This window comes from Oncorhynchus keta, chromosome 30 (assembly GCF_023373465.1).
Source record: "Oncorhynchus keta strain PuntledgeMale-10-30-2019 chromosome 30, Oket_V2, whole genome shotgun sequence".
Classification (NCBI taxonomy): domain Eukaryota; kingdom Metazoa; phylum Chordata; class Actinopteri; order Salmoniformes; family Salmonidae; genus Oncorhynchus; species Oncorhynchus keta.
Genome location: NC_068450.1, coordinates 50786892 through 50802104, shown reverse-complemented (window position 1 = coordinate 50802104; position 15213 = coordinate 50786892). Strand labels below are relative to the sequence as shown.

The window sequence follows — 15213 nt, the reverse complement described above, 5'->3', positions numbered from 1 at the left end:
CCCGGGTGGGTCTCTGCGAGTTTTACCAGAAGCAGTGAAATATGATATAGAGGAGAAAATCAAACATGAGTAATGCGATACGAGGTTCCAAGCCCATCAAAGGTCACACCAGTAGAGGGCAGAAACTTCTTATGAAGTTCAGAGTGCACTGCCACAGAGTGTGTTTTTTTCCCCTCAAAAGTGCAGTCTGTCACCCTGTTAGATGTGCAGCAGAGAGTGTTGCTTACAGTTGACGAGGGCCAGATTGTTGGTCACCGTGAAGTGACAGGGAAGGATGTTATGAGATGTACGCTGTCATCGTGTGACGAGCATGTGTTGAGTGATGTCTAGGTATAGCAGATTAGTCAATGTCTCGTTCTGTTTGGCATACCGTGTATCGTCACATTTACGCTGATTGTTGTGCACTGTAAAGGGATATCAGGGGAGCTTCAGTTTCAAAACTTTCAAGATGAACGTTTACTGGATACCCACAATCCTCCTCTCCCTCTGCCTCTCCAGTGCTGCCAACATGATAAGCTCCCACAACTGTAAAGGTAAGATCTGAGTCTGTTTAGGAGGGTGCAGTGTTATAGAATGTTCAGAGTATTGTGTAGAACAGATATAAATGTCTGTCAGGTAGAATAGGAATCGTTTCAGCTCTAATTGTTACATTTCTATCTGAATGTTTCACCATTGGACTTTGTCATTAACGTTCATCTATATTCTCAGTATCAACAAATGTCACATCAGGCAGGATCCATAGCACTACCAGAACATTCTGATAACTGAAACAAAAGCAAAAGGTTGACCAATCAAAGGGTTGCAGATCATTCAAGATTGTAATGCTTGCAAATCTGCATGGTTTTTCAGGTGGGGATGCTAGTTGAAGTTGTTTGGATCTCTCCAATGCATTACTCAAACTACTGTAGTTGAACCCCTATTACAGATGTGGATATGCTTTTACATCTATACTGCAGCTATATTATGAATGGAATAAGCAGGTGTATGTAATGCATTGAATTGGCTGTTTCCTCATTTTGATAGGACTTTGCAGAAATGAATGGGCAGGGGTGACAGAGATGAAACTAAGTGACTCACGTTTTCTATTCCACACAGTTCTGTGACTGCATCTCTCCACCACTTTATGATATCTCTTTCTTTCTCTGAACATGTTCAATATGTGGGTTAAAATACTATGAAATTACAAATCATGAAATATGAATAATCCAGATTTGGGGCTAGGTAAAATATAGTGTACTGCAGGATTCAGCCTCAGAAACTATTTCCTTTGTGTGTGTTTTTTACATTTCTTACACAAGTCACAATGTCCTGACAACATAGGAAAACCAGATAATGTCCTGAATTTGTTAAAATGCTATTTTAGGCTTAAAGAGTTAGGGTAAATTGGATTTTGAATGGGAATACAATGTTACTCCCTAAAAAGTCTAGAAATGTCACATTAAAAAAAGCTGTGTGTGCATGTGTGCGCATGATCAAAGTGAAAAGCAATCTAAATCTTTTGAATCCCCTTGAGATTGCTGCCTGTAGGTTCATTGTTGGCTAGAGATGTCAGGTTTTCAGTTGTGATATTAACTTGTAGTTGGGATTTACATTCGGTTGTGAACCCCCCCCCTAAATGCTCTTATGATCATCAACACATGGCTCAGCAACACATTCAACGTCATCACTGTGTAAGGGCTATTGTAAGAGCTATTTGAACATGAAGGAGAGTGATGGAGTGCTGCATCAGACGACCTGGCCTCCACAATCACCTGACCCCAACCCAATTGAGATGGCTTGGGATGAGTTGGACCTCAGAGTGAAGGAAAAGCAGCCAACAAGTGCTCAGCATATGTGAGAACTCCTTCAAGTCTGTTGGTAAAGCATTCCTCATGAAGCTGGTTGAGAGAATGCTAAGAATGTTCAAAGCTGTCATCAAGTCAAAGGGTGGTTACTTTGTTTAACACTTTTTTGGTTACTACATGATACTACTATATGTGTTATTTCATAGTTTTGATGTCTTCACTATTATTGTACAATGTAGAAAATTGTAAAAATAAAGAAAAACCCTTGACTGAGTGTCCCGATGTGTCCAGACTTTTGATTGGTACTGTATATAAAACGACGAGTTGATATATCAAATGACGGAAGATTCAACATTTTGTGCTTTTCGGTAAAACCGAATTCTTGCTACCAACAAATGTTGAATATTTGTGGCATACAATCATCGCAGCTCTGCAGATTTTGTTGTGAGGATACAGAATCAATAAACCATTTGTGCTGTTATGTGTGCTGCCGGTTTCTGGTGTCAGTTTCAGGAATGGCTGAAAAGCATAACATTAATCTAAAATTGACCCTAGAAATGCATTGTTGGGAAATTTGGAGAGACCTGGCCAGTCAATTACTAACATACTAATACTCTTAGTAAAAGTATTTATCTTCAACTCACAATCTATTGATTCTATTCGATAGATTCAAAATTCTATGTTAAACATCACAGCATAGTTGAAAGATACATTGCGTGTAGAAATACGAAGAGGGTGGCCAGCAGAGATAGGTGGGATGGGCTGAGGGAAATTGAGGGTTGGGATGTGGAACTGGAGATAAGTGGGAGAGAAGTTGCTGGGTGGGGGGTTCAATGACAGCTAAAGGTAAAAGTCAAAAACAAAGTCAAAATAAGCACAAAATACAAGTTTAAAAAACACAAAAAAAGTCAAATAATGCAATATAGTATTATCTATTTAAAACATAAGTGAGGCATGGAGACAGTTTTATGCAACGACAACTACCACTGCATACATATACACAGCTCTCCACCTCTTTCTGTGTGTTTGATCCTCAGGTCAGACGGAGTGTTCCCAGAGCGACTACATGAACACCAAACCCAGAGCTCCACTCAGGGGGCCCAGGAAGAAGCAGGGGGTCCAGCATTCAATCCGAATGGGACGATACTGACCACAGTCATAATAATAATATAATAATATATGCCATTTAGCAGACGCTTTTATCCAAAGCGACTTACAGTCATGTGTGCATACATTCTACGTATGGGTGGTCCCAGGAATCGAACCCACTACCCTGGCGTTACAAGCGCCATGCTCTACCAACTGTGCTACAGTTGGTAGATCACAATCCTTCTCATACAAACGCTAAACGAGAATTGAGCCTTAATTTGCCTTTGAGAGCTGACTGCTGAAACACACCAGGTTCTTTATGTAAGCCTGTTCTTTAAGTCACGTGGTATACATCTAATTGTACAACTGATTGTATGTAAATAAAGATTGAGGTATCTTATAAATGTGAATCAAATAATTATAGTCTGATGTAATATGATCTTCTGGGAAACTATTGAGAATGGACTCTTGAAGTTGTGGGCAGCATACCCCCAACAACAACAAATAATACGAAATGAATGTTCATCTCTCATATCCCCGTGCATACGGTAAGTCAACGCGCGCACACAAACACACACACAGACAGGTTAAGCGTATAGACACAGGGACACCCTCAGTGATATGTAGTGTGCGTGTGGCGTAGCTAGATGAAGATCTTAGTGAATGGGTCTCACATGAAACAGTGGTTTCCAAATACGAGGGGACTAAACCACATGCTCTCTCTCTCTGAGAGCCACTGTGGTTTTCATGTATGGGTCATCATAAGGGACTGTCCTACATTGAAACTGACACACTGAATTACAAATCCCTGCTTGTGCTTTAGGTCATGACCTTAATGTAAGGTACATCTCTCTATTTTCACTACGGAACACATTGTGTTAACGTGTGTAACTCGGCCGATAAGAAAACGATAGGAAAAAACTTCTACAATGACAAAAAAAAAAAAAAAAAACACTGCATCATTTCCTGTTTAAGGTTCCCTTGGAGGTTGTTTTTTTGTGCCATTGTGCACTTTTGTATGCATAAGAGGCACTCCTCCTTGATGTTGCACACCTTGCAGTTTCTATGTAGTTAGGGTAAACACACTGCAGCAGACTATGAGGGCTGTACAGGTTTCATTTCACAATGTAGTAGTGAGTATGTCCAAAATGGAAACCTTTTCTCTTTCTAGTGCTCTACTTTTGACCAGGGAGTGCGGTATAGGGAATAGGGTGCCATTTGGAACGCATTCCGCATAAAAGTCTGAGGTTAACACAAGCTTAGGAGATCTTACACGTTTTATTCTTTGAGATCATTCAGTTATCGTGAACCTTATGAATTATAAAGCCTTTTATGTGCTGTATGGGCTTTTTTTAAATGACATAAATGCTTCAAAATGACCAAGATTATCTCATAGAACAAAACGTATATGATCTCCTAAGCCTGTGTTGACCACAGACCTTATTTTTTGGCAATTACCCAAAAACGCCATACATTTTCCCATAGGCTCTGTCCAACGAACCATGGCTGAGTTAGTGACCTACAACAACAAAAAACGGCATTAATATTGCTCTCAATGCGGGACGCCGGATGGCTATAGTGTAGCAGGGCCGTTAGGATGATCATAAAAGGATCATCTGCATCGCTTCAGCCTTGACATGACTGACAGTCACGTGTGAGTGTATGATTGTTCTGGGGGAAATTCTGGGTTTGGTGTTTATGTAGTCACTCTGGGAAGACTCCACTCTCTTTAGTCTGAGTTGATGATCATTTACAGACAAATGTAGTAATGAATAATATCCTGTGTGGCCCAGTCGGTAGAGCATGATGCTTTGTATGTATGCATGACTGATAAAAGTGTCTGCTAAATGGCACATATTTTATTATTATTACGGTTGACAACTCCATTGTGTCCTCATCCCAGAGCGCTAAGAACCTTGGCGTGATCCTGGACAACACCCTGTCGTTCTCAACTAACATCAAGGCGGTGGCCCGTTCCTGTAGGTTCATGCTCTACAACATCCGCAGAGTACGACCCTGCCTCACACAGGAAGCGGCGCAGGTCCTAATCCAGGCACTTGTCATCTCCCGTCTGGATTACTGCAACTCGCTGTTGGCTGGGCTCCCTGCCTGTGCCATTAAACCCCTACAACTCATCCAGAACGCCGCAGCCCGTCTGGTGTTCAACCTTCCCAAGTTCTCTCACGTCACCCCGCTCCTCCGCTCTCTCCACTGGCTTCCAGTTGAAGCTCGCATCCGCTACAAGACCATGGTGCTTGCCTACGGAGCTGTGAGGGGAACGGCACCTCAGTACCTCCAGGCTCTGATCAGGCCCTACACCCAAACAAGGGCACTGCGTTCATCCACCTCTGGCCTGCTCGCCTCCCTACCACTGAGGAAGTACAGTTCCCGCTCAGCCCAGTCAAAACTGTTCGCTGCTCTGGCCCCCAATGGTGGAACAAACTCCCCACGACGCCAGGACAGCGGAGTCAATCACCACCTTCCGGAGACACCTGAAACCCCACCTCTTTAAGGAATACCTAGGATAGGATAAAGTAATCCTTCTCACCCCCCTCTTAAAATATTTAGATGCACTATTGTAAAGTGGCTGTTCCACTGGATGTCATAAGGTGAATGCACCAATTTGTAAGTCGCTCTGGATAAGAGCGTCTGCTAAATGACTTAAATGTAAATGTAAATGTTAAATGTATATACTGTACTCGATACCATCTACTGTATCTTGCCTATGCTGCTCTGTACCATCACTCATTCATATATCCTTATGTACATATTCTTTATCCCCTTACACTGTGTATAAGACAGCGGAGTCAATCACCACCTTCCGGAGACACCTGAAACCCCACCTCTTTAAGGAATACCTAGGATAGGATAAGTAATCATTCTCACCCCCCTAAAAGATGTAGATGCACTATTGTAAAGTGGCTGTTCCACTGGATGTCATAAGGTGAATGCACCAATTTGTAAGTCGCTCTGGATAAGAGCGTCTGCTAAATGACTTAAATGTAAATGTAATTATTATTTTATGAAGACGTAAATGTAGAGAGGAAAAAGGGTGAGCTACAGTAGGTGTGTGTGTGGGTAAAGTCTACACCTGTTGTATACGGCGCATGTGACAAATCAAATTTGATTTAACTTGTGTGTGTTTGCCGATAGTAGGAGTGGTATTTTTGAGAAAACTTTCCAGTGAGCGTCATTATCCAGAGTCACTTCACATCATACAGATACCTTAATTCAAAATTGAGAGGGCTATAGTTTGTTTGGGGAGGCCAGTAAATCTCTCTGATCCCCCCCCAAACAAACTATAGCCCTCTCAATTTTGAATTAAGGTATCTATCTGTATGATGTGAAGGGACTCTGGATAATGACGCTCATTGGAAGTTTGGCCTATACAGTCGGTACAACGTGGTGTATGGTTATAGGATTCAGCGCATTACACGTCCGTGATAATATAAGTGCAACATTATGTTAGTTTATCTGACTAACTGACTGACTGACTGTCTGTTGCAGGAGACAGTCACATAACCACAGACAAAACCCACGTTGTGCGATGGTTGTCACTGACAGGTGCTAGGTAGGCCTATGTAACAACCGCGTGATGAGTAACTCTGCCTGAGACCTGAGACCTGAACGCTTGCATTAGCTCTGGCTCAGCAGGCTAACACAGTCTTGTGGGCAAGACCCAGGTTCGAACCCCGGTCACTCACATTGGTGCTGTAGCCCAGGTGGGTCTCTGCGAGTGAAATATGATATAAAGTGAGTCTACATAACAGTTCTGAGATAAGAAGGGTGAAATCAAACATGACTAATGCGATACGAGGTTCCAAGCCCTAACACACAGAGAAGTATCAAATTCAAAGGGCATCAAAGGTCACACACCGTTAGAGGGCGGATACTCTTGTGAAGTTCAGAGTGCACTGCCACAGAGTGCGGATGTTTTTTCCTCAAGAGTCTGTGCAGTCAGTCGCCCTGTTAGATGTGCAGCAGAGAGAGTTGCATACAGTCGACGAGGGCCAGATTGTTGGTCACAGTGAAGTGACAGGGAAGGATGTTATGAGATGTACGCTGTCATCGTGTGACGAGCATGTGTTGAGTGATGTCTAGGTAGAGCAGAGCAGTCACTGTCTCGGTCTGGTTGGCATACAGTGTATCGTCTCATTTACCCTGATTGTTGTGCACTGTAAAGGGATATCAGGGGAGCTTCAATTTCACCAAAAAACTGACTTTCAAGATGAACGTTTACTGGATACCCACAATCCTCCTCTCCCTTTGCCTCTCCAGTGCTGCCAACATGATAAGCTCCCACAACTGTAAAGGTAAGACCTGGGCCTGCTTAAAAGCTCACGTTCTATAGTAGTTATGACTGAAAATATGATGTATTATGTATACTAAGTACTATCCATCCAGATGTAATGTATGTACATGTAACAACAAAATAAAAACCTGGGGGGGGGATCGATATGGGCCAAAATTAATAAATAAAAAGCTCTGGGCCAGTTCAGGAACGTTATAAAATGTTCATATACAAATGTATTATGTAGAATATATATGAATGTCTGTCAGGTAAAATAGGGAATCGTTTCAGCTCTAATTATTACATTTCTATCTGAATGTTTCACCCATGAACTTTGTCATCTATATTCTCAGTATCAACAAATGTCACATCAGGCAGGATCCATAGCACTACCAGAACATTCTGATAACTGGAACAAAAGCAAAAGGTTGCCCAATCAAAGGGTTGCAGATCATTCAAATTGCAATGCTTTCAGAGTTGCATGGTTTTATTAGATGTGGATGCTAGTTGCAGTGGTTTGAATTCCTCCAACGCATTACTCAAACTACTGTAGTTAAACCCCTATTACAGATGTGGATATGCTTTAACATCTATACTGCAGCTGTATTATGAATAGAATAAGCAGGTGTATGTAATGCATTGAATTGGCTGTTTCCTCATTTTGATAGGACTTGCAGAAATGAAACGGCAGGGGTGGGGGTGACAAGGATTAAACTAAATGACTCACATGTTCTATTCCACACAGTTACAGGACTGCCTCTCTCCACCACTTTTTGAAATCTCAGGCCACAACAGTTGTTTTGGAGAATGTTCAATGTGTGGGTTAAAATACTGTCAAATTATGCATGTGAATAATCCAAACATGAGAGTATAAAAAGACTAGGTAAGCCTCAGAAGCCATTTCCTGTGTGTGTGTGTGTGTGTGTGTGTGTGTGTGTGTGTGTGTGTGTGTGTGTGTGTGTGTGTGTGTGTGCGTGCGTGCGTGCGTGCGTGCGTGCGTGCGTGTGCGTGCGTGCGTGTGTGTTTTACTATACTTGTGAGTTCCAAAAGTCCTCAGAAGTTCGCTAAAATTCTGATAATGTTTAACAAGTAAAATAGTTATTTTAGGCTTAGGGGTTAGGTTCAGGGTTAGAATTAAGGTTAGGTTTAGAATTGGGGTTAGGGTTAGGAGTTAAGGTTAGGGTTAGGGAGAATAGGATTTTGAATGGGAATCCATTGTTAGTCCCCCAAAAGTCCTCACAGGTATAGAAATACATAGCTGTGTATGTGTGTGTGTTCAAGATCAAAGAGACAAGCAATTTGGCAAATGACAGGAGTGACAAGGAGTGGAACGTTAGCTAAAAAGACTGGTAACCAGAGTAGGTTTCTACTAGCCTGGTCCCAGATCTGTTGACAGTGACTCAAATACTGTCATTGTCAAGCTAAAAAGTCTGGTCTCACAAAAATTTGTTTGGCATGACAATTCTATAAGGACTTGGCAAGAGAGCAGAAACAGACTGGCACCCAGGCTAGGTTTACACCCCATTGCACTCACCAAATCTTGCTGTGTCAGATCAGTGATTTCTTCAAGGAAAGACGGAGGGAAGTATTTAAACAGAGCCCTTGTCTACTTCCCCCTGATATAACGCACACAACTGACGGCCTCTGTTTGACTTTTGACCTTCCCTCACCAGACAAGCTCAGAACGTTCCATGTGGTCCGTGTGTCTGTCAACGGCACTGCATCGGTCAGCTGCCCCAACCTGACAGGCAAGGACCAGGAGGAAATGAGATTCCACCTTTACTTGGGCTTGGTCGAGGTTGGCAACCACACTCACGACAGTGCTCACAACCACAACTTCACAGAGACCGTGAGTCCTGTTGGGGAGGGTCTGGGGCTGAGGGTGAACGAACAGGACCATACGGTCAGTTTTGTCCTCTCTGGAATGACCACGGAGCGCGCTGGGGTCTATACCTGTGAGGGGCAACCCATGTACCCACCTCCCATTGAGAAAGTACAAGATGAGACTCAGACTGTGGTCCTGGTTGAAGGTATGTTTACTTCAAAAGGAACTAATCTATTGCAAGCACACACAAATTCACACGCATGCGCGCAGGCGTGCATGCACGCACAGTAGTTCAAAATGCTATATCTTGATTTGAAGGAATATACACTGAGTGTACAAAACATTAGGAACACCTGCTCTTCCCATGACAAAGACTGATCAGGTAAATCCAGGTGAAAGCTATGGTCCCTTAATGATGTCACCTGTTAAATCCACGTCAATCAGTGTAGATAAAGGGGAGGAGACAGGTTAAAGAAGGATTTTTAAGCCTTGAGACAATTGAGATATGGATTGTGTATATTTGCCAATCAGAGGGTGAATGGGCAAGACAAGGGTGCATTTTGACAGAATATGGTAGTAGGTGCCAGACACATCGGTTTGAGTGTGTCAAGAACTGCAACGCTGCTGCGTTTTTCATGCTCAACAGTTTCCCGTGTGTATCAAGAATGTTCCACCACCCAAAGGTCATTCAATTAACTTGACACAACTGTGGGAAGCGTTGGAGTCAACATGGGCCAATATCCCTATGGAACGCTTTCGACACAATGTAGAGTCCATGTTCTGACGAATTGAGGCTGTTCTGAGGGCAAATGGGGATGCATCTCAATATTAGGAAGGTGTTCCTAATGTTTTATGCATTTAGTGTATATTCTAATGATGTACTTGTGCTTAAAGGCCAAACGGGCCAGTTTCCTGGACCTAGATCATCTTACTTATTTGACTTAAAATGCACTTTCAGTGTAAAAACTCAAGTACCCCAGGAGCATACTTAATCTGGATCTGTAAAACTACCCCTTGAAGTTTAAAACTTACATCTCTCTCTCTCTGATTGGTTGGTCAGCATACCAGTGCCAGGCAGGAAAGACTGTGGGATGTGTAGGCTCTAGAGTGGATGGTGTCCCTGTTTGGGCATGGGTGCTGGGGTTCTGGATCACCATCATCTATGGCCTGGCTGTCACTGTCATCGCCTTTGTCATCTGGGTAAGTGGCATCTCGCTTCCTTTACTCAGAGAGATGGTAACTTGTCTTACATCCATGAGGTGCTCTCAAGCCTTGGAATAAATTCAATGCATAATGAACTATTTAGTCCAAGAATGTAATATAGAATACAGTACCAGTCAAACGTCATCACACCTACTCACCTACTCATTTTTGTTACTATTTTCTGCATTGTAGAATAATAGTGAAAACATCAAAACGATGAAATAACACATATGGAATCATGTAGTAACCAAAAAAAGTTTTTTTTAAAAATCTAAATATATTTTATATTCGAGATTCTTCAAAGTAGCCACCCTTTGCCTTGATGACAGCTTTGCACAGTCTTGGCATTCTCTCAGCCAGCTTCACCTGGAATGCTTTTCCAACAGTCTTGAAGGAGTTCCCAAATGTGCTGAGCACTTGCTGGCTGCTTTTCCTTCACTCTGCGGTCCAACTCATCCCAAACCATCTCAATTGGGATGAGGTCAGGTGATTGTGGAGGCCAGGTCATCTGATGGAGGACTCCATCACTCTCGTTCTTGGTCAAATAGCACTTACATCGCCCAGAGGAGTGTTTTGGGTCATAGTCCTGTGAATTTTCCCACAAAGTGCAAACCAGATGGAATGGCGTATCGCTGCTGAATGCTGTAGTAGCCATGCTGGTTAAGTGTGCCTTGAATTCTAAATAAATCAGTGTCACCAGAAAAGCCCCCCCCATACCATCACACCTCCTCCTCCATGCTTCACGGTGGGAACCACACATGCAGGAATCATCCGTTCACCTACTCTACGTTTCACAGACACGGCGGTTGGAACCAAAAATCTCAAATTTGGACTCATCAGACCAAAGACAGATTTAACCGGTCTTGTGTCCATTATTCATGTTTCTTGGCCCAAGTAAGTCTCTTCTTCTTATTGGTGTCCTTTATTATATGCCATTTAGCAGACACTTTTATCCAAAGCGACTTACAGTCATGTGTGCATACATTCTACGTATGGGTGGTCCCGGGAATCAAACCCACTACCCTGGCGTTACAAGCGCCATGCTCTACCAACTGTGCTACAGAAGGACCACTTTAGTAGGGGTTTCTTTGCAGCAATTCGACCATGAAGGCCTGATTCAGGCAGTCTGAACAGATGATGTTGAGATGTGTCTATTACTTGAACTCTGTGAAGCATTAATTTGGACTGCAATCTGAGAAGCAGTTAACTCTAATGAACTTATCCTCTGCAGCAGAGGTAACTCTTGGTCTTCCTTTCCATTGGCAGTCCTCATGAGAGCCAGTTTCATCATAGCACTTGATGGTTTTTGCAACTGCACTTGAAGAAACTTTCAAAGTTCTTGACATCTTCTGAATTGACTGACCTTCGTGTCTTAAAGTAATGATGTACTGTAATTTCTCTTTGCTTATTTGAGCTGTTCCTGCCATAATATGGACTTGGTCTTTTACCAAATAGGGCTATCTTCTGTATACCCCCCTACCTTGTCACAACTGATTGGCTCAAACGCATTAAGAAGGAAAGACATTTCACATATGAACTTTTAACAAGGCACACCTGTTAATTGAAATGCATTCCAGGTGACTTCCGCATGAAGCTGGTTGAGAGAATGCCAAGAGTGTGCAACGCTGTCATCATGGCAAAGGGTAGCTACTTTGAAGAATCTCCAATATAAAATATATTTAGATTTATTTAACACTTTTTTGGTTACTACATGATTCCATATGTGTTATTTCATAGTTTTGATTTCTTCTCTATTCACTATCTTCACTACTATTCTACAATGTAGAAAATAAAGACAAACCCTTAAATGAGTAGGTGTGTCCAAACTTTTGACTGGTACTGTATGTATTGAAAACACAAGTGATACATGGAGACATATTTATGAAACTACCACTGCATACATATACAGAGCTCACCCTACTCACTCTCCACCTCTTTCTGTGAATTTGATCCTCAGCTCAGACTGAAGAGAGTGAAGTGTTCCCAGAGCGACTACATGAACATCAAACCCAAAGCTCCACTCAGGGGGCCCAGGAAGAAGCAGGGGGTACAGCATCCAATCCGAATGGGACGATACTGATCACTCATCCTCAGACAAAAGCAACACGAAAGTCAAGCCTTTATTGGCCCTTGAGGGCTGACTGGAGAAACAGAAAGTTCTTTATGTAAATACAAAAGCTAGCTCTTCAAATTATGTGGTGTACATCTAATTGTTCATCTGATTGTGTGTAAATAAAGAGAGTTATCTTAGAAATGTGAATCAAATAATTATAGTCTGATGTAATATGATCTTCTGGGAAACTATTGAGAATGTAGTTTTGAAGTTGTGGGCAGCATACTATATAAGAAAATATCCCCATGCATACTGTAGAGAACGAACACATGCCAACACACACAATTTGGTTATGCGTACAGTTACAGGGATATCCTCTTTGATTTGTAGTGGGTGTGTAGGAAGACCCTAGCTCTGTGGTGAATGGGTCTCACAGGAAACAGTGGTTCCCGAATATGAGGGGACTGAACCTCATTTTCACACACTCTCTCTGAGAGCCACTGATTGTCATGTACAGTATATGTATCAAAATAAGGGACTATCTTACATTGAAACAGGCATACTGAATTATTAAATCCCTGCTTGTCCTTTTATAATGGACTAATTCTTTGTTACTGTACTTAATTTGTAAAAAGTTTTTTACACCTTTATTTAACTAGGCAAGTCAGTTAAGAACAAATTCTTATTTTCAATGACGGCCTAGGAACAGTGGGTTAACTGCCTGTTCAGGGGCAGAACGACAGATTTGTACCTTGTCAGCTCGAGGATTTGAACTTGCAACCTTCCGGTTACTAGTCCAACGCTCTAACCACTAGGCTACCCTGCTGGTGGTTCTGGTGGTTCAAATCGAGCATTCCCCAGCTACAGGCCTCTCTCAACTGTTTCAGTGTATTGCAATATTGTCACAACTTCCGCTGAAGTCGGTCCCTCTCCTTGTTCGGGCAGTGTTCGGTGGTCGAGGTCACCGACCTTCTAGCCATCATTGATCCATTTTTCATTTTCCATTGGTTTTGTCTTGTCTTCCTACACACCTGGTTCCAATCCCATCAATCAATTTCTATTTAACCTTCTGTTTGTCCTTGTCGGAGATTGTTTGTTGTATGTAGGTGTTTATTGTTATTCTGGTGTGCGATGGTTTTTGCACCCTCTATTTGTTATTTTGTTTACTTTGGTTTTTGGAGGTTTTGATGTTTATTAAACAGCTCCGTTTTTACCAAGTTCATTCTCCTGCGCCTGACTTCCCTGCCACCAGCACGCACCACATTACAAATATTTTAGTTTTAACCATTGTTTAACCAGATGTTTATAGAACAACTTACAACTCGTCCTTTAAGGGTTAACTTAAGTAACTCAGCCACGAGGAAACGTTAAAATACAAACAAAACTGCTGTAATGACAAAAACAAAAAAACACACCTAGCATCACTTCCTGTCTACTGTTTCCTTGGAGGCTTGTGTTTTGTGCCATTGTGCACTAGAGTATGCGTAAGAGGGACTGCACCCTGATGTTGCACACCTTGTAGTTTCTATGTAGATAGGGCAAACGCATTAAACCAACGGACTATTTTATTTTTTATTAACCTTTATTTAATCAAGCTGGTGATTCAAATTGAGCATTCCCAAGCTTACAGGCCTCTCTCAACTGTTTCAGTGTATTGCAATATTTTAGTTTTAATCATTGTTTACATATTTTTATAGAACAACTTACAACTCGTCCTTTGAGGTTTAACTTAAGTAACTCAGCCACGAGGAAACGTTAAAATACCAAAAAAACTGCTGTAATGACAAAAACAAAAAAAACACACCTAGCATCATTTCCTGTCTACTGTTTCCTTGAAGAGTGTGTTTTGTGCCATTTTATACTAGAGTATGCATAAGAGGGACTGCACCTGATGTTGCACACCTTGCAGTTTCTGTGTAGATAGGGCAAACGCATTAAACCAACAGACTATTACATTACATACATTACATACATTTTTTTAAACCTTTATTTAACCAGGAAAAGCCCATTGAGACCCAGAGTCTCTTTCTCAAGGGAGACTTGGCCAAGAAGGCAGCAACAATCAATACATTACATAATTAAAACATTCAACAATACAACATGATCCAGCCTAAAAAAAGCATTTACACTCCTCTGTAACAGAGTCTCCCATCAATATTTTAAATTAATTCAGTGGCACTAAAATATCTAGATGAAACATGGATTGTAGACTATTCAATGCATCTGGTGCACAAGAAGATAATGCAATCTTGCCTAATACTGTGAATGTCCTGGGGACTAAGTAGCAACCACCTAGCAGACCGGGTATGGTAACTGCTGGTGGAGAAGGAGACCAGACTACAGAGGTAAAGAGGGAGTTTAGGGCTTTGTAGATGAACACATGCAAATGTATCTTTCTGCGCATATAAAGTGAGGTCCAACCTACCATTTGGTACAATGTGCAATGGTGGGTGAGTGACTTGGCATTTGTAATAAAGCGCAAGGATGCATGATAAACAGTCCAGTCTCTGTAAGATGGAGGAGGTTGCATGCATATACAACAATTCACCATAATCAATTACAGTGAGAGGGCTATACAGGCTATGAGGTGTACAGGTTTCATGTCGCAATGAAACAGCAGCCATATACCAAACGGCACCCTTTTCTCTTTATAGTGCACAATTTTTATATTATATATTACATATACTGTATACTACAGTGCATTCATGAAGTATTCAGACCCCTTGACTTTTTCCAAATTTTGTTACATTACAGCCTTATTCTAAAATGGATTAAATTGTCCCCCCCCCCCATCAATCTACATACAATACCCTGTAACGACAAAGTAAAAACACGTTTTTAGACATTTTTGCAATTGTATTAAAAATCAAAACTGAAAATCAGATCAAATCAAATTTTATTTGTCACATACACGTGTTTAGCAGATGTTATTGCAGGTGTAGCAAAATGCTTGTGTTTCTAGCTCTAA

At 41.7% G+C, this 15213-nt stretch overlaps 1 protein-coding gene across 2 annotated transcripts; it reads left to right on the top strand.

The window, feature by feature from the left end:
- Positions 1–248: 248 nt before the first annotated feature.
- si:dkey-1h24.6 (T-cell-specific surface glycoprotein CD28) lies at positions 249–13463 on the top strand. 2 transcript variants are annotated; one of them, XM_052488508.1, is made up of 4 exons: positions 249–533; positions 8838–9194; positions 10050–10189; positions 12150–13463. In XM_052488508.1, the coding sequence occupies exons 1-4, from the start codon at positions 449–451 to the stop codon at positions 12270–12272; spliced, it is 705 nt and encodes a 234-aa protein (XP_052344468.1). In that variant the 5' UTR covers positions 249–448; the 3' UTR covers positions 12273–13463. The 2 variants fall into 2 exon arrangements, with proteins under 2 accessions (XP_052344468.1, XP_035600681.1); XM_035744788.1 differs by lacking the exon at positions 249–533 and adding an exon at positions 6804–7186.
- The last annotated feature ends 1750 nt before the right edge of the window (positions 13464–15213 follow it).

Excerpts from the sequence above, each read along its gene's own strand:
- si:dkey-1h24.6 (XM_052488508.1), top strand. The coding sequence starts at position 449 with ATGAACGTTTACTGGATACCCACAATCCTCCTCTCCCTCTGCCTCTCC. Across the intron at positions 534-8,837 it reads AAGCTCCCACAACTGTAAAG|ACAAGCTCAGAACGTTCCAT; the intron begins GTAAGATCTGAG and ends TTCCCTCACCAG. Across the intron at positions 9,195-10,049 it reads GACTGTGGTCCTGGTTGAAG|CATACCAGTGCCAGGCAGGA; the intron begins GTATGTTTACTT and ends TTGGTTGGTCAG.